Source organism: Chenopodium album, chromosome 2 (genome assembly GCF_948465745.1).
Source record: "Chenopodium album chromosome 2, dcCheAlbu1.1, whole genome shotgun sequence".
NCBI classification, from domain to species: domain Eukaryota; kingdom Viridiplantae; phylum Streptophyta; class Magnoliopsida; order Caryophyllales; family Amaranthaceae; genus Chenopodium; species Chenopodium album.
In genome coordinates this window covers 8,158,352-8,180,706 of record NC_137835.1, presented here as the reverse complement: position 1 = coordinate 8,180,706, position 22,355 = coordinate 8,158,352, and the positions used below count along the sequence as shown (strand labels likewise).

General features: G+C 34.1%; 4 protein-coding genes across 4 annotated transcripts in view; all 4 read left to right on the top strand.

Moving 5' to 3' along the window:
- The window catches only part of LOC145595143 (putative phospholipid hydroperoxide glutathione peroxidase), a 167,034-nt gene that overhangs the window by 25,583 nt on the left and 119,096 nt on the right, over positions 1-22,355 (top strand). The gene's annotated exons all lie outside the window — the stretch shown is intronic.
- Positions 1,839-3,526, top strand: LOC145582074 (UDP-glycosyltransferase 79B30-like). The gene is made up of 2 exons (XM_081639108.1): positions 1,839-2,390; positions 2,957-3,526. Exons 1-2 carry the CDS (start codon positions 1,853-1,855, stop codon positions 3,448-3,450), a joined length of 1,032 nt encoding a protein of 343 aa, XP_081495234.1. The 5' UTR covers positions 1,839-1,852; the 3' UTR covers positions 3,451-3,526.
- LOC145582064 (cyanidin 3-O-galactoside 2''-O-xylosyltransferase FGGT1-like) lies at positions 10,016-18,380 on the top strand. The gene is made up of 4 exons (XM_081639098.1): positions 10,016-10,910; positions 11,716-11,999; positions 12,912-13,019; positions 17,887-18,380. The coding sequence occupies exons 1-4, from the start codon at positions 10,016-10,018 to the stop codon at positions 17,995-17,997; spliced, it is 1,398 nt and encodes a 465-aa protein (XP_081495224.1). The 3' UTR covers positions 17,998-18,380.
- Positions 19,029-21,577, top strand: LOC145582054 (cyanidin 3-O-galactoside 2''-O-xylosyltransferase FGGT1-like). Its single transcript, XM_081639088.1, has 2 exons — positions 19,029-20,095; positions 20,915-21,577. Exons 1-2 carry the CDS (start codon positions 19,204-19,206, stop codon positions 21,406-21,408), a joined length of 1,386 nt encoding a protein of 461 aa, XP_081495214.1. The 5' UTR covers positions 19,029-19,203; the 3' UTR covers positions 21,409-21,577.

Sequence of the window (22,355 nt, the reverse complement as noted above, 5' to 3'; positions counted from 1 at the left end):
GGAGGAAGGTGGTGGAAGTGGGTAACGAGGTGGTGATGGTTGGATTTGGATTTTAGTGAGAGTTGGTAAATGAATGGTGTTGTGAGTGTTGGCGGCAGACTCACGGTGAGTCCGTCCTATAAAACTGCTTTAAGGAGTTTTAGATTTACTTTTTTAGTTTTTCCGAGATATTTGTTAAGATGATTTTTAAAACTATTTTACCAAACATTATTTAATTTTATTTTGGACGAAAAAAACATTAAAAAAAATGGCAATAATGCCAAACGCCCCGCTATTTGATGAAAAGAAAAGAAAACATCAGACCAATAATAGAAGGTGGGTCATTGAATCAGTTGGGTCTAATGTGTGTTAATTTTTAAATGTGGGTAGTTCCTCTTCATTTGGTCGCCGATAAAGTTAGGCCTTTGTGTCATTTCCACTATAAAGCGTGGAGTGTTTTTGCCCTGGCAAAGTTAGGCGAATAAGTAGAGAATGTTGAGCAAGGCGAACTGATAACTGCGGTTTTTTTATCTTCAATTTTATTCTCTCCGTGGAATATCTGCTTGATCTTAATCTTAACAATGCAAATTGAAGAAATTGGAATTTGGAAATTATTTGAACTCGACGAGGTACTGGATTATAATGGAAGGATATCGTAAAAAATAAAAAAAAATTAAAAATTTGTAGCTCTTTTGAAATATGACTACCATATTATTTAAATGATAAACATTATGATTGATTTATTTTTCACGTTATAATATGAACACAATCAGTCTTATTATTAGGTTACGTGTCATGCACGGTGATATATATACAATAATATATGGTTATAAATTTTTGATTTACCCAATTATTATAATTATAATTGTTAAGGCCTATTCACATTTACTTAATTTTAGTTCAATTTAGTTCAGTTCAACTCTAATTAGTTCAGTTCAGCTCCTAATTTTCCTCTCTCATAATATATTCATTTCAGCTCAATTCAGTTCAGTCAGTTCATTTCAGCTCCAATCAGTTCAGTTCAGTAAATGTGAATAGACCCTAATGTAAATTTCATTATATTAATTAATCTTTTATATATGTCTTAATAATGTATAATTACAAATTTAAATTTAAAATTTGTGCACTGACACACATACACACTGACACACACACATATTTTGTTACACACACACATATTTTGTTGCGACTACTTTGAGTTATGACATGTAGGGTGTAAAAAAAAAAATGATACATTTATAAGGAGGCAAGGAGCTAAGATAGATAAATTTTAATTTTTTTTATTATTTTATTATTTTTTTACGAAAGATAGTCTTATTAGTTAATACACATTGTTAGAGGCAGTTGGCATCTATGAGACTATGATGCATGAGTGCATGACCCTGGGAAGTTATTAAGGAGTATTATTTTATTTTTTTAGGGGTTGATGATATTATTATAGGAAAACACGTGTTTATAAGCATTCTATAAAACCAAGAGATGTCATTACATTATTGTCATCGAAATAAAAACTTTGAGCAATACCCAAAACAAAAAAATGTCGCTCCACATTGTCATGTATCCTTGGTTTGCTATAGGCCATATTACACCATTTCTTCATTTAGCAAATAATCTAGCTAAAAGAGGTCACAAAATATCCTTCATTCTCCCAAACAAAGCAATACTCAAATTATCCTCTTTAAACCATTACCCTCAACTCATCCATTTCATCCCAATAGTTGTACCTCACGTCGAGGGGCTTCCCCTTGACGCGGAGACAACCAACGATATACCCACCACGGCCACGCGCCGTCTCATCGTTGCCATGGACATGACTCGTGATGCAATCGATATGCATCTATCCACTCTCAAACCCGACTTTGTTTTCTTTGACATGCCTTTGTGGGTACCGGAGTTGGCTCGAAAACACGGGTCCAAGCCAATATATTTTACCGCTCCAAGTCTTATCAACTTTGCTTACTTTAGCCTTCAAGCAAGGAACTTGCCAAATGATCATCTTTTCACAGAGGCTGATCTTTGTAGACCGCCACCCGGTTTCCCTTGCCAGGCTATTAGGCTGCACCCTCACGAGGCACGAGTCCTCGCTAATATATGCAATGGTGTAATACTAAGGGGAATGAGGGTTTTAGACAAACTCGGTTTTGTGATGCGAGAAAGTGATGCCATTGTTACAAAGACTTGTAGGGAGATGGAAGGGGCTTATTGTGATTTTGTGGAGAAACTTATTGGTAAGCCTGTTCTTCTAGCAGGTCCCGTTTTGTCAAAACCCGCAACTTCGAGACTGGATGAACGATTTGATTGTTGGTTAAATGGTTTTAGTCGTGGTAGTGTGGTGTTTTGTGCTCTTGGTAGTGAATGTATTCTGGGTAAAGAACAGCTTCATGAACTTGTTCTTGGACTTGAGCTCACCGGTAAGCTCAAATTAGATTCAAATTTAATTTTTTATTGCACTATGAATGATTTCATGCTTGTCAATGCATTATTTTTTTATTTTTTTGGGACGAAATGCATTACTTTGCTTAATAGTATCTTTAATTGTATTTTTTTTAAAAAATGATATTTGAAAAGTAGATTTTAAGATGAACTTAAATAGATTTCACATGACTTATTTTACGACTAATTCACAAAAAATGGTCAAAGAAATTTTTATGAATGATGTAAAAGTCATTATGGTGCAATAAAATAATAACGGAGAAAGTATGTTAAATTATAATCCCCACTTGTGAGTTGAGGTCATTGTCCAAAATTGACCTGTTAGAATTAAAATAAGTGTCATAGTAACCAATGAATAAGTGCTACATTAGATTGGTAGATTAAGCATCACCCATTATTTTCAGTCCTACATGTAGTCAACCTCTCTTCTAAGCTCCTTGTGCTTTGGTTTAGCCCAACAAATGTCTATCTAGAATTCTAGTATTGTTAAAAAAAAAAAATCTAAATATACTGTTGATTTGAGTTTGGTTGCTACATTTTGCAGGTAGGCCATTTTTGGCAGCTCTAAAGCCGCCTGAAGGTTACTTAACCATAGAGTCGGCCATGCCAGAAGGGTTTATAGAACGAACAAAGGGAAGGGGAATCATGCACGGGGGTTGGGTGCAACAACAACTCATCTTACAGCATCCTTCCGTAGGATGTTTCCTAAATCATTGTGGTTCGGGTTCTCTATCCGAAGCTATGGTAAGTGAATGTCAACTAGTGTTGATGCCTCAAGCAGTGGATCAATTCTTCAATGCAAAATTTATGAGATTAGAGTTGAAGGTTGGTATAGAAGTTGAGAGGCGTGACAATGATGGGTACTTCACTAAGGAGGCTATCGAAAAGGCGGTCTCATCGGTTATGGAACTGGAGAGTGAAGTTGGGAGAGAAATTAGGGCGAACCATGCTAAATGGAGAGAGTTTCTTTTGAAGGAAGGTCTTGAGGACTCTTACACGAATAGCTTCGTTCAGAGTCTTCAAGACCTGCTTGGATGAAACTAGCTTAATTGATTCAACTCTATGTTTTTATTTATTTATTTAAGTCTTTTAATAAGGCAATGTACGTATGTACCTATGCACCTATGCTAAGAAGAGGAATCAATAAAGTGAGGTTGCATTTTTCATTTTTGCATGATACACCATTAGTCTCATTACACTTGTGAAAAAATGTTGGGAACTTACTAAATTTACCTCAATTAAAAATTAAAATATCTTTATAATATTAAATTTAACATTATTAAGTATATTAAAGATATAAATAATACAGTACATTGACAAACTTGAAATTAAAAGTAATGTAAATAAAAGAAACCGAGAAAGTTTATATAGAAAGAACAATGGAAATGTAACAATAATATGTCGATGACTATGGGGATTTCCTTACCTTTCTTTTGCTCTACTCCTAACTCCTAAAGGGTCTTATTCGACATGTCTGCGTATCCTATTCTAATCGGATTGACTTGTAAAAGAACTAGATCTGTCCATTTGAAAAGTGGCCTTCTCCATACCACTTTTTGTACTACCTCCGTTACATATTATTTGCAACGATTTGATATAAAGTAGAGTGAAAAAGAGTATAATCGTAACAAATAATATAATGCAGAGATAGTAAATAAAAATTTCGGTTATTACGGGAGGCAGGGCCGTATCTGGGCCGGGGCACCCGCCCAGGGCCCCAAAATCTGAAAATCAAATTTATGTAAAAAAATAAAATAAAATAAAATAAAATTATAATATTACGAATAAGGAAGTAAGCACCGTTTCTTTGTAAGTTAGTCAAGCATTCCCTTAATAACTCCTCACATTAAATCATTAATATTCTTCCTTGAAATTAACTTCTTCATTTTGGGAAGTTAAATTTGACAATTAATCCCATTATCTAACCAATTCATCTGTATAATCTTCTATTTTCATCCATGAAATCAATTATTTGTATCATTACCTGTATTTTTCTGATTTTTCATCTTCCTTCCCAAATTAATGCTAAAATGATGATTTCCCCATAAACGTTCTTCTTTGCAATCAATTTTTAACGGGATTAAAATCTATGAATTTTCCTATAAATTATACTCTTTCAATTGTTCTTCACGTATCAATCTACTTAATCAATTTTTTCTATTTGTTTCTATTAATTTTTCACCATTATTATGGATTTTGGCTTCGATGTTTGAAGATGAACTCAAAAACGGTAAGGGCCTGCTATTAAGTCATTGGTAAGTTCTGTACATTAATTTTTTTCCCAGAAATTACAATTGATTAGTTTATTTTAATGTATAGATTATTCGATTTTACAAGAGAAGTTCTGAAGTACTTATATGAATTTTATGTCATACGAATTTTAATTTCTGATTTATGAATAGTATGTCAAATTTATATTTTTTCCAGTTCATTCTAATTTCTAATTTTGTTTGAATTATGATATTTCATATTTGATTAATGATTAATAATGAATTGATTATGAATTATCAAATTGTCAATATGTCAAATTGATAAATAGATTGATTTTTTAATTATGAATTATAAGTATGTCGAAGTGTAGAAATGTAGAATGATAATTGATTAATTTTTAGTTAAAAATTATTAGTATGTGAAATGATAAACTTTTAATAATTTATTCAATTGTACTGAATTTTTAATTTGTACTATCAATATTATATTGTAGGTGTCGGGGTGTCACTCATTCTACCATATCCGAGAAGTTCTGAAATATTAAAGTCTTTCGTAAATTTTTTTGTGCATACCCAAAATTTTCTCTTAGTCAATTTAGTCGTTAGTTTACAAGGGCCCCATTTTTTTTATCCGCCTCTAGGCCACCAAAGTCTCAGAAACGGGCCTGACGGGAGGAAGTAACAACCACATTGTAAGCACTAAGCAGTGGTGAACTGGTGATCTGATGAAAAAAGTACTATTGCATGCTGAAGTTTTGGGCCGCCACGTTGCTGCTACTATAATGGTTAGATAGATCGGGCCCTTACCAAATGAAGGACAGTATATTATTGCCTTATTATTGCAATTCAATTCCACACTGCCGACGTCTTTAGTTCGGTGCACATATCTAGAAAATAAAAGAACTTCAACTAGACAGGGGTTCGGTTCTCTTCAAAAAAAGAAAAAAAAAAAAAAAATGGCTTCGGTTCATTTGTACCTAGACCTGGCAAATGGGTCATTCGGGTCGGGTATGGGTCGGGTTAAGTTCGGGTCAAAAGATTATCGGGTCAAGTTCGGGTCGGGTCATTTCGGGTTTCGGGTTGATTTCAGGTCGGCCGATAATCGGGTCGGGTCGGTTATCGGGTCAACACTTTGGGTCGAGTTCGGGTTGGGTCAAGTTTAGGTCGGGTCAGTTTGGGTCGGGTCAATTTTCGGGTCGGGTCAGTTCGGGTCTGGTCAATTTTCAGGTCCAATTTTCGGGTCAACTTCGGGTCGGGTCAACTTCTAGTCGAGTCGTATTCAGGTGATTCATTGGATTAAATTCAACTCTGTATATATATTTATTTATTTTTTGACGAAAAACTCACTATTTTATGAAGGCTATTTTTTTCATGGATTATAGTAATTGTTCGACTTTTATTACCTTTTTTTTTTGTGTGTTTAGAATTTTAGACTGAGAATCACTACTAGAAAACAGGCAAATAGCGACGGAATGGTTCCGACGGACACTAAAATCCGTCGGAAAACACATATATTCCGACGGATTTTAGTTTCGTCGGAAATCCGTCGGAAATTTCCGACGGAAATTAAATCCGTCGGAATATATGTGTTTTCCGACGGATTTTCCGTCGTAATTATCCATTTCCGACGGACTTTAAATCCGTCGGAAATTTCCGACGGATTTTTCCGTCGTAATTATCCATTTCCGACGGATTTAAAGTCCGTCGGAAATTTCCGACGGATTTTTCCGTCGTAATGATCCATTTCCGACGGATTTAAAGTCCGTCGGAAATTTCCGACGGATTTTTCCGTCGGAATATATTTTAAAAAAAATATTTTTTTTAAACCCTAAAGCTTCCTCCGCCTCCTTTTATTCATTCTCCTTCTCTCTCCTCTTCTTCTTCTCCTTCAATCAGCCCCTCTTCTCCTTCTCTCTCCTTCTCTCAGTCGCTCCTCTCTTCTTCTCCTTCAATCAGCCCCTCTTCTCCTTCTCCTTCTCTCTCTTTATTTCTGCTCCTCTTCTCTTTCTTCATCTCTCTCTTTCCTCTTCTTTCCCCCTTTTCGACAATCACCAACAACACCACAATCACCAACAACACGGTACCACCACAATCACTAACAACACCACCACAATCGCCCTTTCTCTCTCTTCTCATGATGAGTAAAGAAAATTAAAGGTTTTGAGGCCAAATTCGTCCATTTAAAGCCTAGATCTAGACTTTAAATGGCCGAATTTGACCTTGTTAAACCGTTTCCATGGTGAAATTCGAAGCATGTTTCAATTTAAGGTATGTTTTATATTTTAAATTTTCGATTTTGTTTCTGTTTTTTTTTTTTTATTGTTATTAGTTTTTGGATTTCGATGGTGGTGGTGGGTGTGGCTTATGTGCATGCGTGTGGTGGTTGGAAATGGTTTTTTGGATTTCGTTGGGGCTGTTTTGGTGCCGTGGTGGGTGGTTTAGGTGGGCGGTGGTGGGTGGTTTAGGTGGACTGTGGTGGGTGGGTCGGGTTTAGGTAGACCATGGTTGGTGGGTTTAGATCTAGGTTTAGGTGGGGCGTTGTTCGGGTTTAGATCTGGGTTTGGTGGGTTGGTGGTGTGTGGTGCGTGGCGCTGGCTGGGTTAGGTTTGTGGGGGGGTGGTTTGGGCTTAGGTGGGTTTAGCCATTTAGGTGTGTTTAGGGTTTAGGGTGGGTGTGTGGTGGCCGCTGGGTTAGGTGTGTGGTGGGTGAAATGCGATTGGAGGTGGTGATACGCCGTGCCGGTGGTGGCGCGGCGTATTTTTTTTAAATTTCAGAAAAGCAATTTCCGACGGAATTTCCGTCGGAAATTTTCGACGGAATTGAATCCGTCGGAATTTTCCAACGGATTGTTGCAGTACCTGAAATTATTTTTCCGTCGGAAATTCCGTCGGAATAGTGTTTACGACGGAATTTTCGTCGTAAAATGGCCATTTTCCTACAAATGGTTTTCCGACAACCATTTACGACGGAATTCCGTCGTAAACCAACTTTACGACGGAATTTACATAGTTTACGACGAACTTTTTCCGTCGCAATTAAGGTGTTTTCTAGTAGTGAATCACTTTCAGGATCTCCTGAAGCTAAGAGGGATGCTCTAACTAATTGAGTTATACCTCACTCTCTTATTGATCTTAGTTTTAATACGTACTCTTATTATAATTGTCATTATTGTAATAATTTCTTTGAATTATTCTTATACCCCCTCCGTCCCAAATTACTCTTAACGATTTGACATTTTGCACTATTCACACATCTCACTTTGACCATCTTTTTTAGCTATTATATGAAAGTCAATGTAGTCATGTAAGATGTTGTTGGGTCTATTTTAATGTATAATTTCTTAATATAAACTTTTTATAACTTATATAATTATTTACAAAAAAAAGTTAAAGGTCGGGTCAACTTCGGGTCTCGGGTTAACTTTGGGTCGGGTCGTTTCAGGTCTCGGGTCAACTTTGGGTCGGGTCATCTCGGGTCAGGTCGTTTCGGGTTGGGTCATTTCGGGTTTCGAGTCAAGGTTGGGTCAGTTCCACTTCGAATTCGGGTCGGGTCGGGTTAATTCGGGTTTTGGGTCAATTTCGGGTCACTGATTTCGGGTCGATTTCGGGTCATAGTTCGGGTCATTCGGGTCGGGTCATCGGGTCTGGGTCAGGATTGCCAGGTCTATTTGTACCCCATTGTTGATCCAAACTTTATACCTCAATAATTAGCATTTTCAAATTTCAAATCAAAATCGTTTAATTGTTTGAAATCAACTGTTTTTGACATATCTAGCTTAGAAAGAGGTTTCTAGGATTTTGTTAAAAAATTTTAAGGGGTTTTAATGATCAAATTTACCAAAAGTAAATAGGCATATTATCCAAATAAGCGAGTTAAGAGCAATAAAATAATAGAATTAAAACAATGATAATAAATCAAAGAACAAAGATCAAAGTAATAAAGGCATTCTGAGTAGGAAGGAGTATTTTGAGCTGCTGAGCAGGGGAGAAAGAATAATATCATATATTTTAGTATAGAAGTGTTAGTTGTTAATTGTATTAGACAATGTATGAATTAATTCTATTACAAAGAGTATCCTATTCATAATGATTCGTAAATCTAATAAAGGTAATTATTGAAGAATCCTGGTTATTTTGGTAATGTTGAAAATATTGATTGACATCTTCATCTTTTAGGAAAATGTTTACTTAGTTGACTAATATTTCCTTGATTTGCTCTTCAATCATGGGATGTAATTGTGCTTGTTGTCCAAGCATTTATTACATGTCATCAATTGGTCCGAGCTTTTTAAGAGAAGTTGCCTTTTTTAGAAAGGCGGTCGACTTACTCAATAAGGTGCACTTAAGTCCGTACTGGGACGACCACTGCGCAAATAATATTTCGCCAATCAAGTGATTTATTTCCTAATTTAACTTTTATTAGATTGATTCTATAGTCTTGATTGATTTCATAAAATCTTTAATTGATAATTTATTTCTTGATTGGATCAATCAAATCCTTGATTGATAAGCTATGATTCTATTGATATCTTTGATCATGCATATTTTCCTTTTTCTACTTATTTTCTTATTTATGTATAAGTGGAGTCAAATTTTGTATTTTTAATTGTTTCTTCGATTGATTTTTTCCTAATTTGTAAGTTGCTAGAATCCAATTCCAACACCAACCAATCCAAATGAGATTCGAACCGATTAAAATTCGATTTTTTTTAACCGAAAATTGAAATGAACTATGTTTTAGCTAAATGTTCATTATACTAGTTTGGTTCATTATACTAGCATACTCATTTTTTGTAGGTTATATTTATAAAAACTTAATATTAACATGTTCATTATACAAGATAAAATTATATATTTAAGAAATAAACTTGTATAATCACATGATTAATATAGGTACTCGTATAATGGTGGTAATAGATACTCTAGCTCTTTATAAAAAAAAAATAAAAAAAAAAAATCCTACGTACTATGAATAGTTTAAAATTTTAAACCAAAAAAAAAAAAAAAAAAAAAAAAAAAAAAAAAAAAAAAAATCCTTTGTATGCCGTAAAACAATGAAAAATTGATGGATATATAAATTAAATACAATGAACCAATAGAAGATGACACAATTTGAATACTTAATCGTATGGAAGTTTACACATGCATGCACATTAATATATAGATTATAATCTAGTATCAAATTAGAAACAACACGTACTTATTTTATCTTTACCCACTCATTAATATATTCGTATCTTTATACACATTCATACCACCTTATTCTTATCGTTCATGTTATACACCCCCATTAAAGTCTAATAATGCTATATATATAATATATATATGTATATAAATATGCATTAGCTCACAAAACCAAAGCAATATAATAGTTTAAGAAATTTGGCAATCAAAATGTCTAACAACAAAAACTCCAAAATTCTAAATGTAGCATTTTACCCATGGTATGCTTTTGGTCACCTTATTCCTAACCTTCGCTTAGCCAATCAACTTGCCGAAAGAGGCCACCAAATTTCCTTTTTTCTCCCTTCCAAAATACAAACTAAATTAGCCTCTTACAATCATCACCCTGACCACATTTCCTTTATTCCCATCGACATCCCGCATGTCGATGGGCTTCCTCCTAGGGCTGAGGCGGCCAACAATGTGCCCGCCTCAGCCCTGACCTTCTTAATGAGGGCCATGGATATGACTCGTGACACTATCGAGGATCATCTAGTCCATATAATGCCTGATATAGTTTTCTATGACTTCACTTGTTGGATGCCCGAGTTAGCCCGAAAACACGGGATCAAGGCCGTGTATTTTTGTCAATCATATGTAATGACATTTGCTTATTTTTGTCCTTTCAAAAGGAAAGAAAGTGACAACCCCACAGCGGCTGACCTTGTCGCGCCACCACCAGGTTTTCCATCCCAATCCATATGGTTGCGTGCTCAAGAAGCCGCCGATGTTGAGGCAGCTCTAGTGAACACAGTATACGGACCAGAAGGTCTAACATTGCTAGATAGAGTGAACAAATCATTGCGCGAATGTGATGCAATTGGAGCCAAGAGTTTTAAAGAGTTGGAAGGGGCTTATTGTGAGTATGTTGAGAAAGTTTATGGTAAGCCTGTGCTTTTAGCAGGGCCTTTAATCACTAAACTTGCCTCTTCGAAACTCGATGAACGTATTCATGGTTGGCTTCAAGGTTTTGATGATGCTAGTGTAATATATTGTGCACTTGGGAGTGAATGTGTTATGAATATTAACCATTTTAAACACCTTCTTCTTGGACTAGAGCTCACAGGTGCGTTTTTTTGCCCTATTTACTACGTAATTCATATTTAATTTGTAAAATACAAAGTATAGAATCGAAATTTGGCCACAATATCATTGTAATTAGTTAATTACTCAATCATATTAATTACTACACTCAACGAAGTTACATGTTCTTTGTATTGTTTTAAATTTTTAATCATACTAAGCTTCCATGTTCAATATTTACGTCTAACAAATTAAAAATTTCAACCGTACATACAATGTTATTACACCTACATGTTCTTTTATTTACGTAAATTACTTGTTATCACTATCTCTATTAATTTTATATTACGGAGTAACAAATTATTTCATTATATTTATGTAATCTTCCCTTTATTCGGGTCAAAAAAAAAAAAAATCTTCCCTTTATTGTACACGGATTACATGCATTTACTTTCATAGAATTCTTTCCTCCTTTATTTGTAATTTATGTTTCCAATATTAGATAAGTAATTAACATATACTCATATCTTTTTAGAATTTATTGTGATAATTAAATATGAAAAATGTTATACATAATCATTAGGGCTACATATACGTAAGCATTAAAAATACTCTTGAAAATTGTTTAAAATTTAGAAAATTAGTATAAAAACACACTAATTACTCTGATCTACGCGTGTTTTTGTCATGAATTTCGAATTTTATACAATTTTCAAGAATATTTTTAATGTTTGTATATAACCCATTAAATATTAGTTTGAGATATTTGATGTTATGTTTAATTTTTTTGAAGTCGTAATTGGATGATTATGTATTTATGTGTTAGACAAACAACAATGTCCTTGCAGGAAGGCCATTTTTGGTAGTCCTAAGGCCGCCAACGGGATACAGAACAATAGAGTCAGCCTTCCCCGAAGGGATCGAAGAGAGAACTAAAGGAAGAGGAATGATGCACGGTGGTTGGGTGCAACAACAACTTATCTTGCAACATCCTTCGGTAGGGTGTTTCGTAACACATTCCGGACCAGGGTCAATTTCTGAAGCTATGATAAGTAGTGAATGTCAACTAGTGTTATTGCCTCAAATATTAGATCAATATCTCATTGCAAGAATGATGAGCTTGGAATTAAAGGTTGGGATCGAGGTCGAGGAGTGCACTAAGGAGGCCATTAGTAAGGCAATATCGACCGTGATGGATGGAAACAATGAGGTTGCAAAAGAAGTGCGGGCTAATCGTGTTAAGTGGAGAAAATATTTGTTAAGGGAAGGTCCAAGACTTGAGGAATCTTATATTAGTAGCTTCATTTATAATCTACAAAAGTTGCTAGCTTGAGTGAAATTAGAATAAACTAGTACTCAAGTTTTAAGATATTTATGAATCATCTTTGAATTGATGTTTAATTGTGTATTTAAAAGTTTGATTGAAAGTTTAAGAAAAAAATGGTTTGATATTTTGGAGGTAGTAATAATATGATGATATATCTATCGTTCAATATAATTTTGTTTGGGTTGGTATTTGAGAGGTAATGATGGAAGTAATATAATAGAAGTCTTTAAATACACCGTATTTGGTAATGTACTAATGTTGCATTGGTATTTGGTACATTATTTCACTGTCTTTAAATTAAAGTCTCATTCCACCCGGTTATTTTTCTAATTATATTTAGGCCACCAAACTTCACTAGTTTTTTTACCAACCAATTACAAGACACTACTAAATCTTATTGTCTGAAATTTTCTTAACCAAATCCTTCTATCTTGTAAGTAGAATATTTTTGACAGCCCTAAAGCCGCCTTTAGATTTCGAAATAACGGAGTCGGCTTTGCCAGAAGGATTTGAAGAGAGAACAAAAGGAAGATTAATTGTGCACAGGGGATGGATGCAGCAACAACTGATCCTACAACATCCTTCGGTAGGATGTTTCGTGACACTCATTGTGGTGCAAGGTCTCTATCTAAAGCTATGGTAAGTGAATGCCAATTGATGTTGGTACCTCATCAAGGAGAGGATCAGTTCCTCAATGCAAGATTCATGAGTATAGAGTTGAAGGTCGAAGTAGAGCGGCAAGACGATGATGGCTACTTCACTAAGGAGGTCGTCGATAAGACGGTCGCAACGGTCATGGATTTCGAAAGTGAAGTTGGGAAAGAGGTAAGGGCCGGCCAACACCATGCTAAGAGGAGAGAGTTTCTTCTAAAGGAAGGTCTTGAGGACAATTATATAAGTAGCTTCATCCAGAGTTTTCAGGAGCTACGTGGATGGCCCCTTTCACTTCACTTTTTTTTTTGGCTTTGTAGTGAAATTATTTTTACTGTAGTGAAATTATTTTTACTTAATATTATTTTTTAAGGTTAAGTGAACGGGACCTTAATTGTACTCCCTCTTTCCCTAAATTACATTCCTATTTCTAAATTTACACGGGAATTAAGGGGCTTGGAGTAACCTTAAAACCCATTATTAGAAAGTACAATGGAAATTACAAGACATTTATTGTTGTATTTGAATAAAACAAAACCGAATGATATTAAATGCATGTACATGTCATCAATCCTTATATAAGAAAAAGGACCAATCACATTTGCTTATGAAAAATAAAAGGACCAATTAAATTCATTTATTGTGTTGCACATGGATTGCAATTGTTCACATGGACTAATCAAATTATGGTTTCTGTGCAACCATTAATTGCCAAACGGAAAAGTAATTAAAATAATGACACATCACACTAATTTAGGGAAAATTTGGGGACATTTTGGGGAATAAATTTGGAGAATAAAGATAATTTGGTAAGAATTCACTTACTAAAAAAGGAAAGTAGGAATTTAATTTTGAAACCTCCAAAAAGGAAAATAGGAATGTAATTTAGGGAAAGTACCTCTTTTTTTTTTTTTTTTTTTTTTTTTTTTTTTTTTTTTTTTTTTTTTTTTTATGTATTTGTCTTTATGGCAATGTAGCTATGCTCATATTGAGAGAGATAGCATGGTCATTTTAAAAATCTATATTTATTCCCTGAGTTGTTAATAGATGGTTACACTTGTTATTTTAGGTAGAGTGTTTCCCTTTATTAATAAATTTCAATTTTTTGTTCCTATTTTCAATGATAACTTAGGCCTTTTTTTAGTTCACCTTATTTTGTTGCTTATTTGATTTGGTCTGATATGATCTTATTGTCTGATTTGACCAAACTTTGACCTTAAGTGTACGATAATCAGTAAGGAAAAAATATATCAAGTGGAATCTTGTTAGATTCGTAATAATGCTTATTTTATTTATATGTAATTAACATAAATTTTTTCATTACAAAATTAAGGATATTTATAGCAATAAAAAATTGTACATAAAACGATAATATGATATGAACTTATTTTTTCTAAAATAAGAAAAATAAGGTGAAGTAAACAAAGATCATAACCATAATGCAAACACCGAGTGCTCAATCTGCAGTCAAAGTTAAATACAATGATAAAATTGTCTATGAGAATAAAAACAACGAGATAACATACACTCTAATATAGCAACAAAACAGAAAAATGTGAGATTTATACCTTAATCAGTTGTCAAACAATTTATAAGGAAAAGAAGCAACTGCACAACAGCAAAAAAAAAAAAAAAAAAAAAAAAAAAAAAAAAAAAAAAAAAAAAAAAAAAAAAAGTCCAATTAATATGAGAACAGAGCAGACTAGATGAATAGCCTAAAAGTCCAATTAATATGAGAACAGAGCAGACTAGATGAATATATTTATAGGTTGCACTACACTGATTGGGAATCATTGCAGTTAACCGAAGTATCAACATGCATGTATAGAACTAGGATACATAATTCAAATCAGAGTTACTCATCCCATAAGGTCTTAACACTTTCATTCAAAGCAATGCAAGAAACACCTCTTAATTTAAGATTCAATTTTATTGTGATCTTATTTCATGGACAATTAATCAAATAGAAAACCTAGAATTTTCTTATCTCCCTCTTATTATCATACTTTTTAGGAGTAAGTTCTAATCTTGCAAAAATAGTAAGTGCTTACCTAAAATTCAAACAATGACTGAAAAATATCATATTCGACCATTTGTATTGAGCAAAATATTTACATTATAAGCTGTGACACCCTAATGTAAGAGAAACGCTATTTTATTAAAGTATAATTATAAGTTTTTCAATGATTTATTAGGAAGGTTTAGAGAAGCTAGCAAGGGTTAAATAGAAAAGAACCCCTTTTACAAATCTGGTATGAAATGGCATTATCTGTTGCTTAATCCTTGGATGTTTTCCAACTTTTGACATCTCTTCAGCAATGCTTCCTAACCTGCAAAAATGTAGCATAGGTTGAGATTTTATCACGAAGGCACATTAGGTTAAACTTTTCCATATTTTTTTGTAGCAGCGAGACAATTGAAGCACACTGCATAATAATGGAACATAGTTATTCAAGTCACAATGGAAATACTTACAAAAAGAAAATCTAAACAAAAATTTAGAAGTTTTGATGTGCCTCGAAGTTGTAACAGCTATCTGTAGTGGATTATTTTTATAACTGCACTACCTCGTTGAAGCCCAAGCTCTATTAAAAAACCATATGTATGTGAGTAAGCATAAATCATACAAATTAACGAGGAAGAATGAGAAGTAATCTTGACCGTACAAATTAATCCAACGATTTACATTTTACTTTCACAACATGTACATTTAGCAAAAATTATGCACATTTACTACGTAAGTTAAGTACATTTAAATTTATTCAAAAATTATAAACATTCTTTTTTACTGTCACTTTCCTATTCACTGTAATAAACTCCCCCTCTCTCCTCCATTAAAGCTTACTCAAGTTATCACTTCTAATATTATAGATGAGAAACTAAATGTGGCTATATACTAAATGAGTTTGTATTTTGTGATGATAGTATGGAGCAATTTTATGAGATTCTAATATAAGTTTGTTCATTTTCATCTACACATTTTTATTGTATGTGTTTTTGCTCATTTTAATTTCAGTTTGCTCATTTTAATTTAGTTTGCTCATTTTAATTTTAGTTTGCTCATTTTGGAAGGATTTGAGCAGAACAACATGCATTAAATTAACCTTGTGAACTATCTATTTCATAAATAGGTAAAAATTGAAGTGATAAACTAGCATACGACTGGTGTCTTAGCTCCAACAATTGTTTACATTTTCAGATATAGTAAGTAAGTTCAAGGTTTCATATTAGTTTTAATGTTTTAGAATTGTTGCTCATTTGATAAAAGAACAAATAATAGTTGCTTATTTGATTAATAACCAAACAAAACAAAGAAATATTGTTTGCTCATTTAATAAATGAATGATCAAAGAGTTATTGCTCATTTATCAAATGAGCAAATATTATTTGCTCATTAATCAAATGAACAGATAAATGTTGTTCATTTGATATGGGATCATGTGAGAATCCCAACTTATGTGAGAATAAAGACCTTTTTTAAATCTAAAAGCCGTGATTACTCCCTACAAAAACAAAACCAAAAGAGTATTTTAAACCAACCTCGGCCCCTTATTTATCTCTTTTCTCACCTATTGTTCAGTATACATCATCAACTTCATGCCATTAATTACAAACACTACTATAAATAAGCCTATTTTTTACGGACTGGTTACGACGGACACGTAATTCCAGTAAGAGCTCCATTCCAATACACTTCGTCAACAACGTCATCATCTTCAATAACCTGATGAGCAGCGATTTCACTCAATACACTTGCAAGCAAGTACTTAACAAAGTCTTTAAACTTCCACCCTATATTTGTATCCCAAAGCTCCTGAACAGTCATATCCTAGACATCAATTGGTGGTTCCACACTTGCGCATTAATTAAATCAATGGTTATTGAGATATTATCGTATATTAGGAAGATTTGATAGAATATTTCCATATATTTATCTCCTATATTTTAGTTAAATTCCTAAGATCCTACGATATCTTTTGATACGAGGATTAGGACTTTGTAACTCTATATATTCCTAATTATTATCAATGAGAAGGCAAGCAATTCTATTCCAATTTAAAACTAATTCTCTCATAAATATTTTGTCAATGGTTTCTTCGTAGCCCATCTGTGATGCCAGAAAAAATTCCTGTCCCATTACCTACGGCCAAAGGAAATCCAAATTGATATCCTATATCAACAAATAAATTCGTTGATATAGGGGCAGCATTGTCATTTCACTCATTAAATGAAGGTCAAATGTGGAAGAAAGCTGAAAATCCCTTTAACCCCGTTTTATATTTAACGTTTTGGTCTTTACCTTCTTCCAAACGATAAATGGTCTTCATCTTTGTCATGAGAGAGAAGCAAAATGCCAAGCTCACATAGTACATGAAAATGGCAAAATTGAAAAGCACGAACAACTTCAATAGAGAAGGAAGCAAACCTTACCCTTAAGGGGTAACCATGCCCCAATTTCTCTAATTTTTCTAGGTTTTTTTGTTTAATCCGCGGCGAAGCCGCCGAAAATGTGAAAGAGGGTGAAGAAGATAGGGTACAGCAAGTTACTAGGTAACGTCAAGCATTCAAGCATGGAACCATGGCGATTGGTGGTTTCGACTTTTCATTTTTTTCGGATCGGGAGTTGTAAAATTCCAGTTTGTGTACTACTGTTCTTGGGTTTGGGTAGCCTTGAACACCATACCTAAAATTCAAGGAACCACGTGCATAAATTCAGCTAAGATGAATTGATTTGGAGCCAGATCGACCTGTAATTGCGCCATTGATGTTGTTCCAATGTAACTTCTCTTTGTATACTGTGGTTTCTCTCTCCAAAAGGGTTATTTCAAAATGGGCTCAAAAAGGAGATAAAACGGTGTCCTAGTCATCCTTGGTAGTACAAATACTAAAAGTAAGTCTAATAATTGCGGAAATGCCATTATATCAACGACGAATAAGGCAATCAATAAGGCACTAAGGAGGAAGATGGATATTGCACTAAGGAGGCTATCAATAAGGCAATCTCAATTGTGATAATGAACAAAATGAAGTTGCTAAAGAGGCACGGGCTAATCGTGTTAAGTGGAGAGAGTTTTTGTTAAGAGAAGGCCCGTGTCTTGAGGACTCTTATATTAGTAGCTTCATTGAGAGTCTCAAACAATTGCTTGTTTGAAATTATTTAAGAGATAATTTCGTAGTCTAGATCTTTAAGTCATTTATAAATTTATGTTTCTAGTTCTTGAAATGTTTGATTGTGAATTTATTTTTTGTTTTCATTGGGCTAATATCATAATTTTTTTTTTCTTTTGGGCTTGAAATTATATACTGTTTGGGCTTGGATCAATTGAAATATCCACGTGTGTGAATATGTGATCCAAATATATTTAGATCCTATAATAGATTAGTAGTAGTAGATTAATTACCTCTATAAATACGGAAAAATATGTGAAAAATGACCTTTTAAATGATCGACTTTTTATAAATGGACCTTTTAAGTGAAAAGTTTTGAAAAATGACCTTTTAATCTGTATTATGTTTTTAGGGGTACTTAGGTGAGTTTTCTGGGTTTCCCTCAAAAAAAAAAAAAAAAAAAAAAAAAAAGGTGAGTTTTCTAGGTGGTCAACACCGGAGCTCCGGTGTTGACTTTCACATGTTATTCACAACTTTCACTTAAAAGGTCCTTTTTCACAACTTTTACTTAAAGGACATAAATAAATACTATATCTATTTCATATTATTTGCAACAATTAGACATAAATAATATGAAACGGAGATAGTAGTAGAAACACTCAACAGATATTATTGCATAACAAATTAAAACAATGTTGAATTGGTGAGTTTTGTCAAAAAAAAATGTTGAATCGGTGAGATAAACAAGTGGTACATCAATTGTGAGGCAGATGATTTAGATTCCAAATTTAATACCAAATCAACGTTTGATTATAACCCATCAAAGAGGGAAACATGATTGATGAAAGTGGCCATGAAACCCAATTAATTTGACATCAAAGATTGAAAGTCAGTTAAATTTTCCAGCTGGTGGGTAGCTAATGGCACACGCTTCAAGAAGGCAATAGCCAAAAATCTCGTGAAACGATTGTGGCTGGGCCTGTATGATTTGATTACTGGGCCCTTTGATAATTGATATACAATGCCATTGCCCACTCTTACTTTGTTTTTTTATACTGTTACAACATAGATTACTCCTTTCGTCTCAAATTATATGTTTCATTTTAGTCTTTTACAATCTTGAACACCTGTAATTGACTAAAATATCAGTTACTACGAGTCTAGGATAAAGCTTCAAAACCGAAGTTGATAGGTAGCATAAGCTTTAAAACAAATAGTTGAAACATCAAATAGAAATTTGGCAATCAAAATGTCACAAAACAAAGACACCCAAATTCTAAACGTTGCATTTTACCCATGGTTTGCACTAGGCCACCTTACTTCTTTTCTCCGCTTAGCCAACAAACTAGCCGAAAGAGGTCACAAAGTCTCCTATTTTATCCCACCAAAAACACATTCAAAGTTAGCTTCTCACAACCACTACCCAACCCACCTTACCTTCATCCCCATCCCCGTCCCACCCGTCGAAGGCCTCCCTCCCGGGGCCGAGACAACCAACGATGTACCCGCCTCATCCGGCCCACTCATCATGACCGCCATGGACATGACACGTGACACCATCGAGACCCATCTAGTCCGACTCAAACCCGATATTGTCTTTTACGACTTCACTTGTTGGATGCCCGAACTAGCCCGAAAACACGGGTTTAAAGCAATACACTATATCACAGCATACATAGCAAGATATGCATATCTTGCACCATACAAAAAAATACCAGGGTATCACCCTAATGCGAATGATCTATTAACACCACCACTTGAGTTTCCGTCCCAATCAATCAGGATGCTCCCCCAAGAGGCCGAGATCATGGCGGGTGCCGGTAAGACGCCATTCGGTTTAGGGGGACTAACACTGGCTGAGAGGCTAGGTGTATCGTTTCGAGAATGCGACGCATTCGGGGTTAAGACTTGTACGGAGATGGAAGGGGAGTATTGTAAGTTTTTTGAGAAAATATTTGGTAAGCTAGTGTTACTAGCAGGGCCAATGGTGCCTAAACCGCCATCTTCGAAACTTGATAAGTATTTTGATGATTGGTTGAATAGTTTTGGTAATGCTAGTGTTATATATTGTGCACTTGGAAGTGAATGTGCTCTGAAATTGAACCAATTTCAAGAGCTTGTTCTTGGACTAGAGCTTACAGGTGCGTTCTTTAAATTTAATTTGTTAGTTTGGAAATTATATTATTGTTCTTATTGATTTGGATCTGCCATATACTAGTAATATCATTGCTAGGAACAAGTGAATAACCTATGCAGTGTTGAAAACAAAAAAAATCTTATCTAGAAAAATTAGGACATTGCATTTTTGTTTGTTGATAAAACAAAGGGTAAACTTTTTTTTTTTTTTTTTTTTTTTTTTTTTTAAGAAAGATACAAATGTTAGGTAAGTTTGTCCTAAAACTTTAGCCTAACTTATCTAAAGAAATTTAATAAGAATATATGTATATCTTATGCTATAGTTAAACATTATATACATATTCTAAAATGATACATAAGTTTGGGGATTTTTGACAAAAATGGGTAGATAATAGTATAATTAATGATTAATTTTTGAGGAATATTTTTTTTCTTTTTTTAGAAAATATAATTAATGATTAATTGAGAAAATATTATTTTATTAATGTTTTCTTAACTAAACTTATTATATCTACCCCTAATCATTCGTTATTTTTCTAAATTATTGGTATATTGGCTTAAAGATGTCTGATAAAATTAGTTGTTAGTTATCAACAACTGCTTGATAAAAAAAAAAAAAAAAAAAAAAAAAAAAAAAAAAAAAAAAGACAATAATCTTAGCCAAAAAAACCCGGATTTTCAAGGAGGCGTAATTTGACACCCAAATTAGTTTAATCAAAACATTTTGTTACAAGCTATAAACAAAAATTCAAATTCCTAGTTTTACTACATAATCATTATTTTGCCAGATTATAATAAGCTATGAAGTTTCATTATCTCTACAGGTAGGCCATTTTTGGCAGCCTTAAAGCCACCCATGAATCACCAAACAATAGAGTCAGCATTACCAGAAGGATTTGCGGAAAGAACAAAAGGCAGGGGACTTATTCATGGGGGTTGGGTGCAACAACAACTCATCTTACAACATCCTTCGGTAGGATGTTTTATAACACATTGTGGTGCAGGATCTCTATCCGAAGCTATGGTAAGCAAGTGTCAAGTAGTGTTGATGCCTCAAGCAATCGACCAGTTCATCAGTGCGCGAATGATGAGCTTAGAGTGGAAGGTTGGGGTCGAAGTTGAGAAAAGAAAGAATGATGGTTTGTTCACCAAGGAGGCCGTCCAGGCGGTCTCCTTGGTGATGGAAGAAGATAGTGAAGTTGGGAGAGCTGTAAGGGCTAATCATGCTAAATGGAGAGAGTTTATATTAACTGAAGGTCTTGAGGATTCTTATATTAGTAGCTTCATTATGAGTTTGCAACAATTGATTGGATCATGAACATTTGCTTAACTTGTACATTTAAGCTAGATTAACTCTATATAAGGAATTGGATAAAAGTAACTTATTGTTGGGTGTTGTATTTCTTATTATCAAGGGAAATTCTCAATGGTTATTAGCCTCATAATAGTGCAACTTTGAAATGGTAACCCTCCCTTTTTGCTTTTAATTACCCTTTACATAAGAATATATTCTCACAAATGATCTCATCTTTTTAAATGGTAATTAAAATTAACTATGGTTTAAGGTTTTATTTTATAAAAATAAAATAGTTGGTTGAGCTACCAAGCCAACCACCAAGCCCACCACCCCCTACAAACCAGAATCAAACCGGCCACCACTACTCCCGGCCCCCATCTAAATTGAACCCTAACAACCCACCATTCCCCCCTCCACTAGAACCGGACCAGTCACCTGGCCACCACTTCCTTACCTGAACTGAACCCTAACCACCCATGCACCACTCCCCTACTTGAACCTCACCCTATCCACTGCCCAACCGAGCCCCTCGCCAGTCCTACACCTCTTTGCCATCCTTATTATGTTGGTGTGGGATAAGGTTGAGGTTTCAACCTGCAGGGGGAGGTGATGAGGGTTAGTTGCGTGGTTTTGAGTCCAATGATTGTGGTAGCGGTGGTGTTTCTCGGTTATGGTGGGGATATGTGTGGTGTTTTGGTTATGGTGGGGTTTCATGGCGGTGGTTTTGAAGGTTTTGAAGGAGTATTAATGAAGGTTTTTTTTTTGTCTTTTTCTATTTTTCATACTAAATCCCCGTTCACTTCACTTTATTTTTGCTTAACTGTGATTATGTTTACTGAACTAAAATTATTTTTGCTGAACTGAAATTATTTTTACTGAACTAAAATTATATCTGCTGAACTTAAATTATTTTTACTGAATCTCTATTATACTTCTTTTTTACATTTACTGATTTTACTGAACTGAAA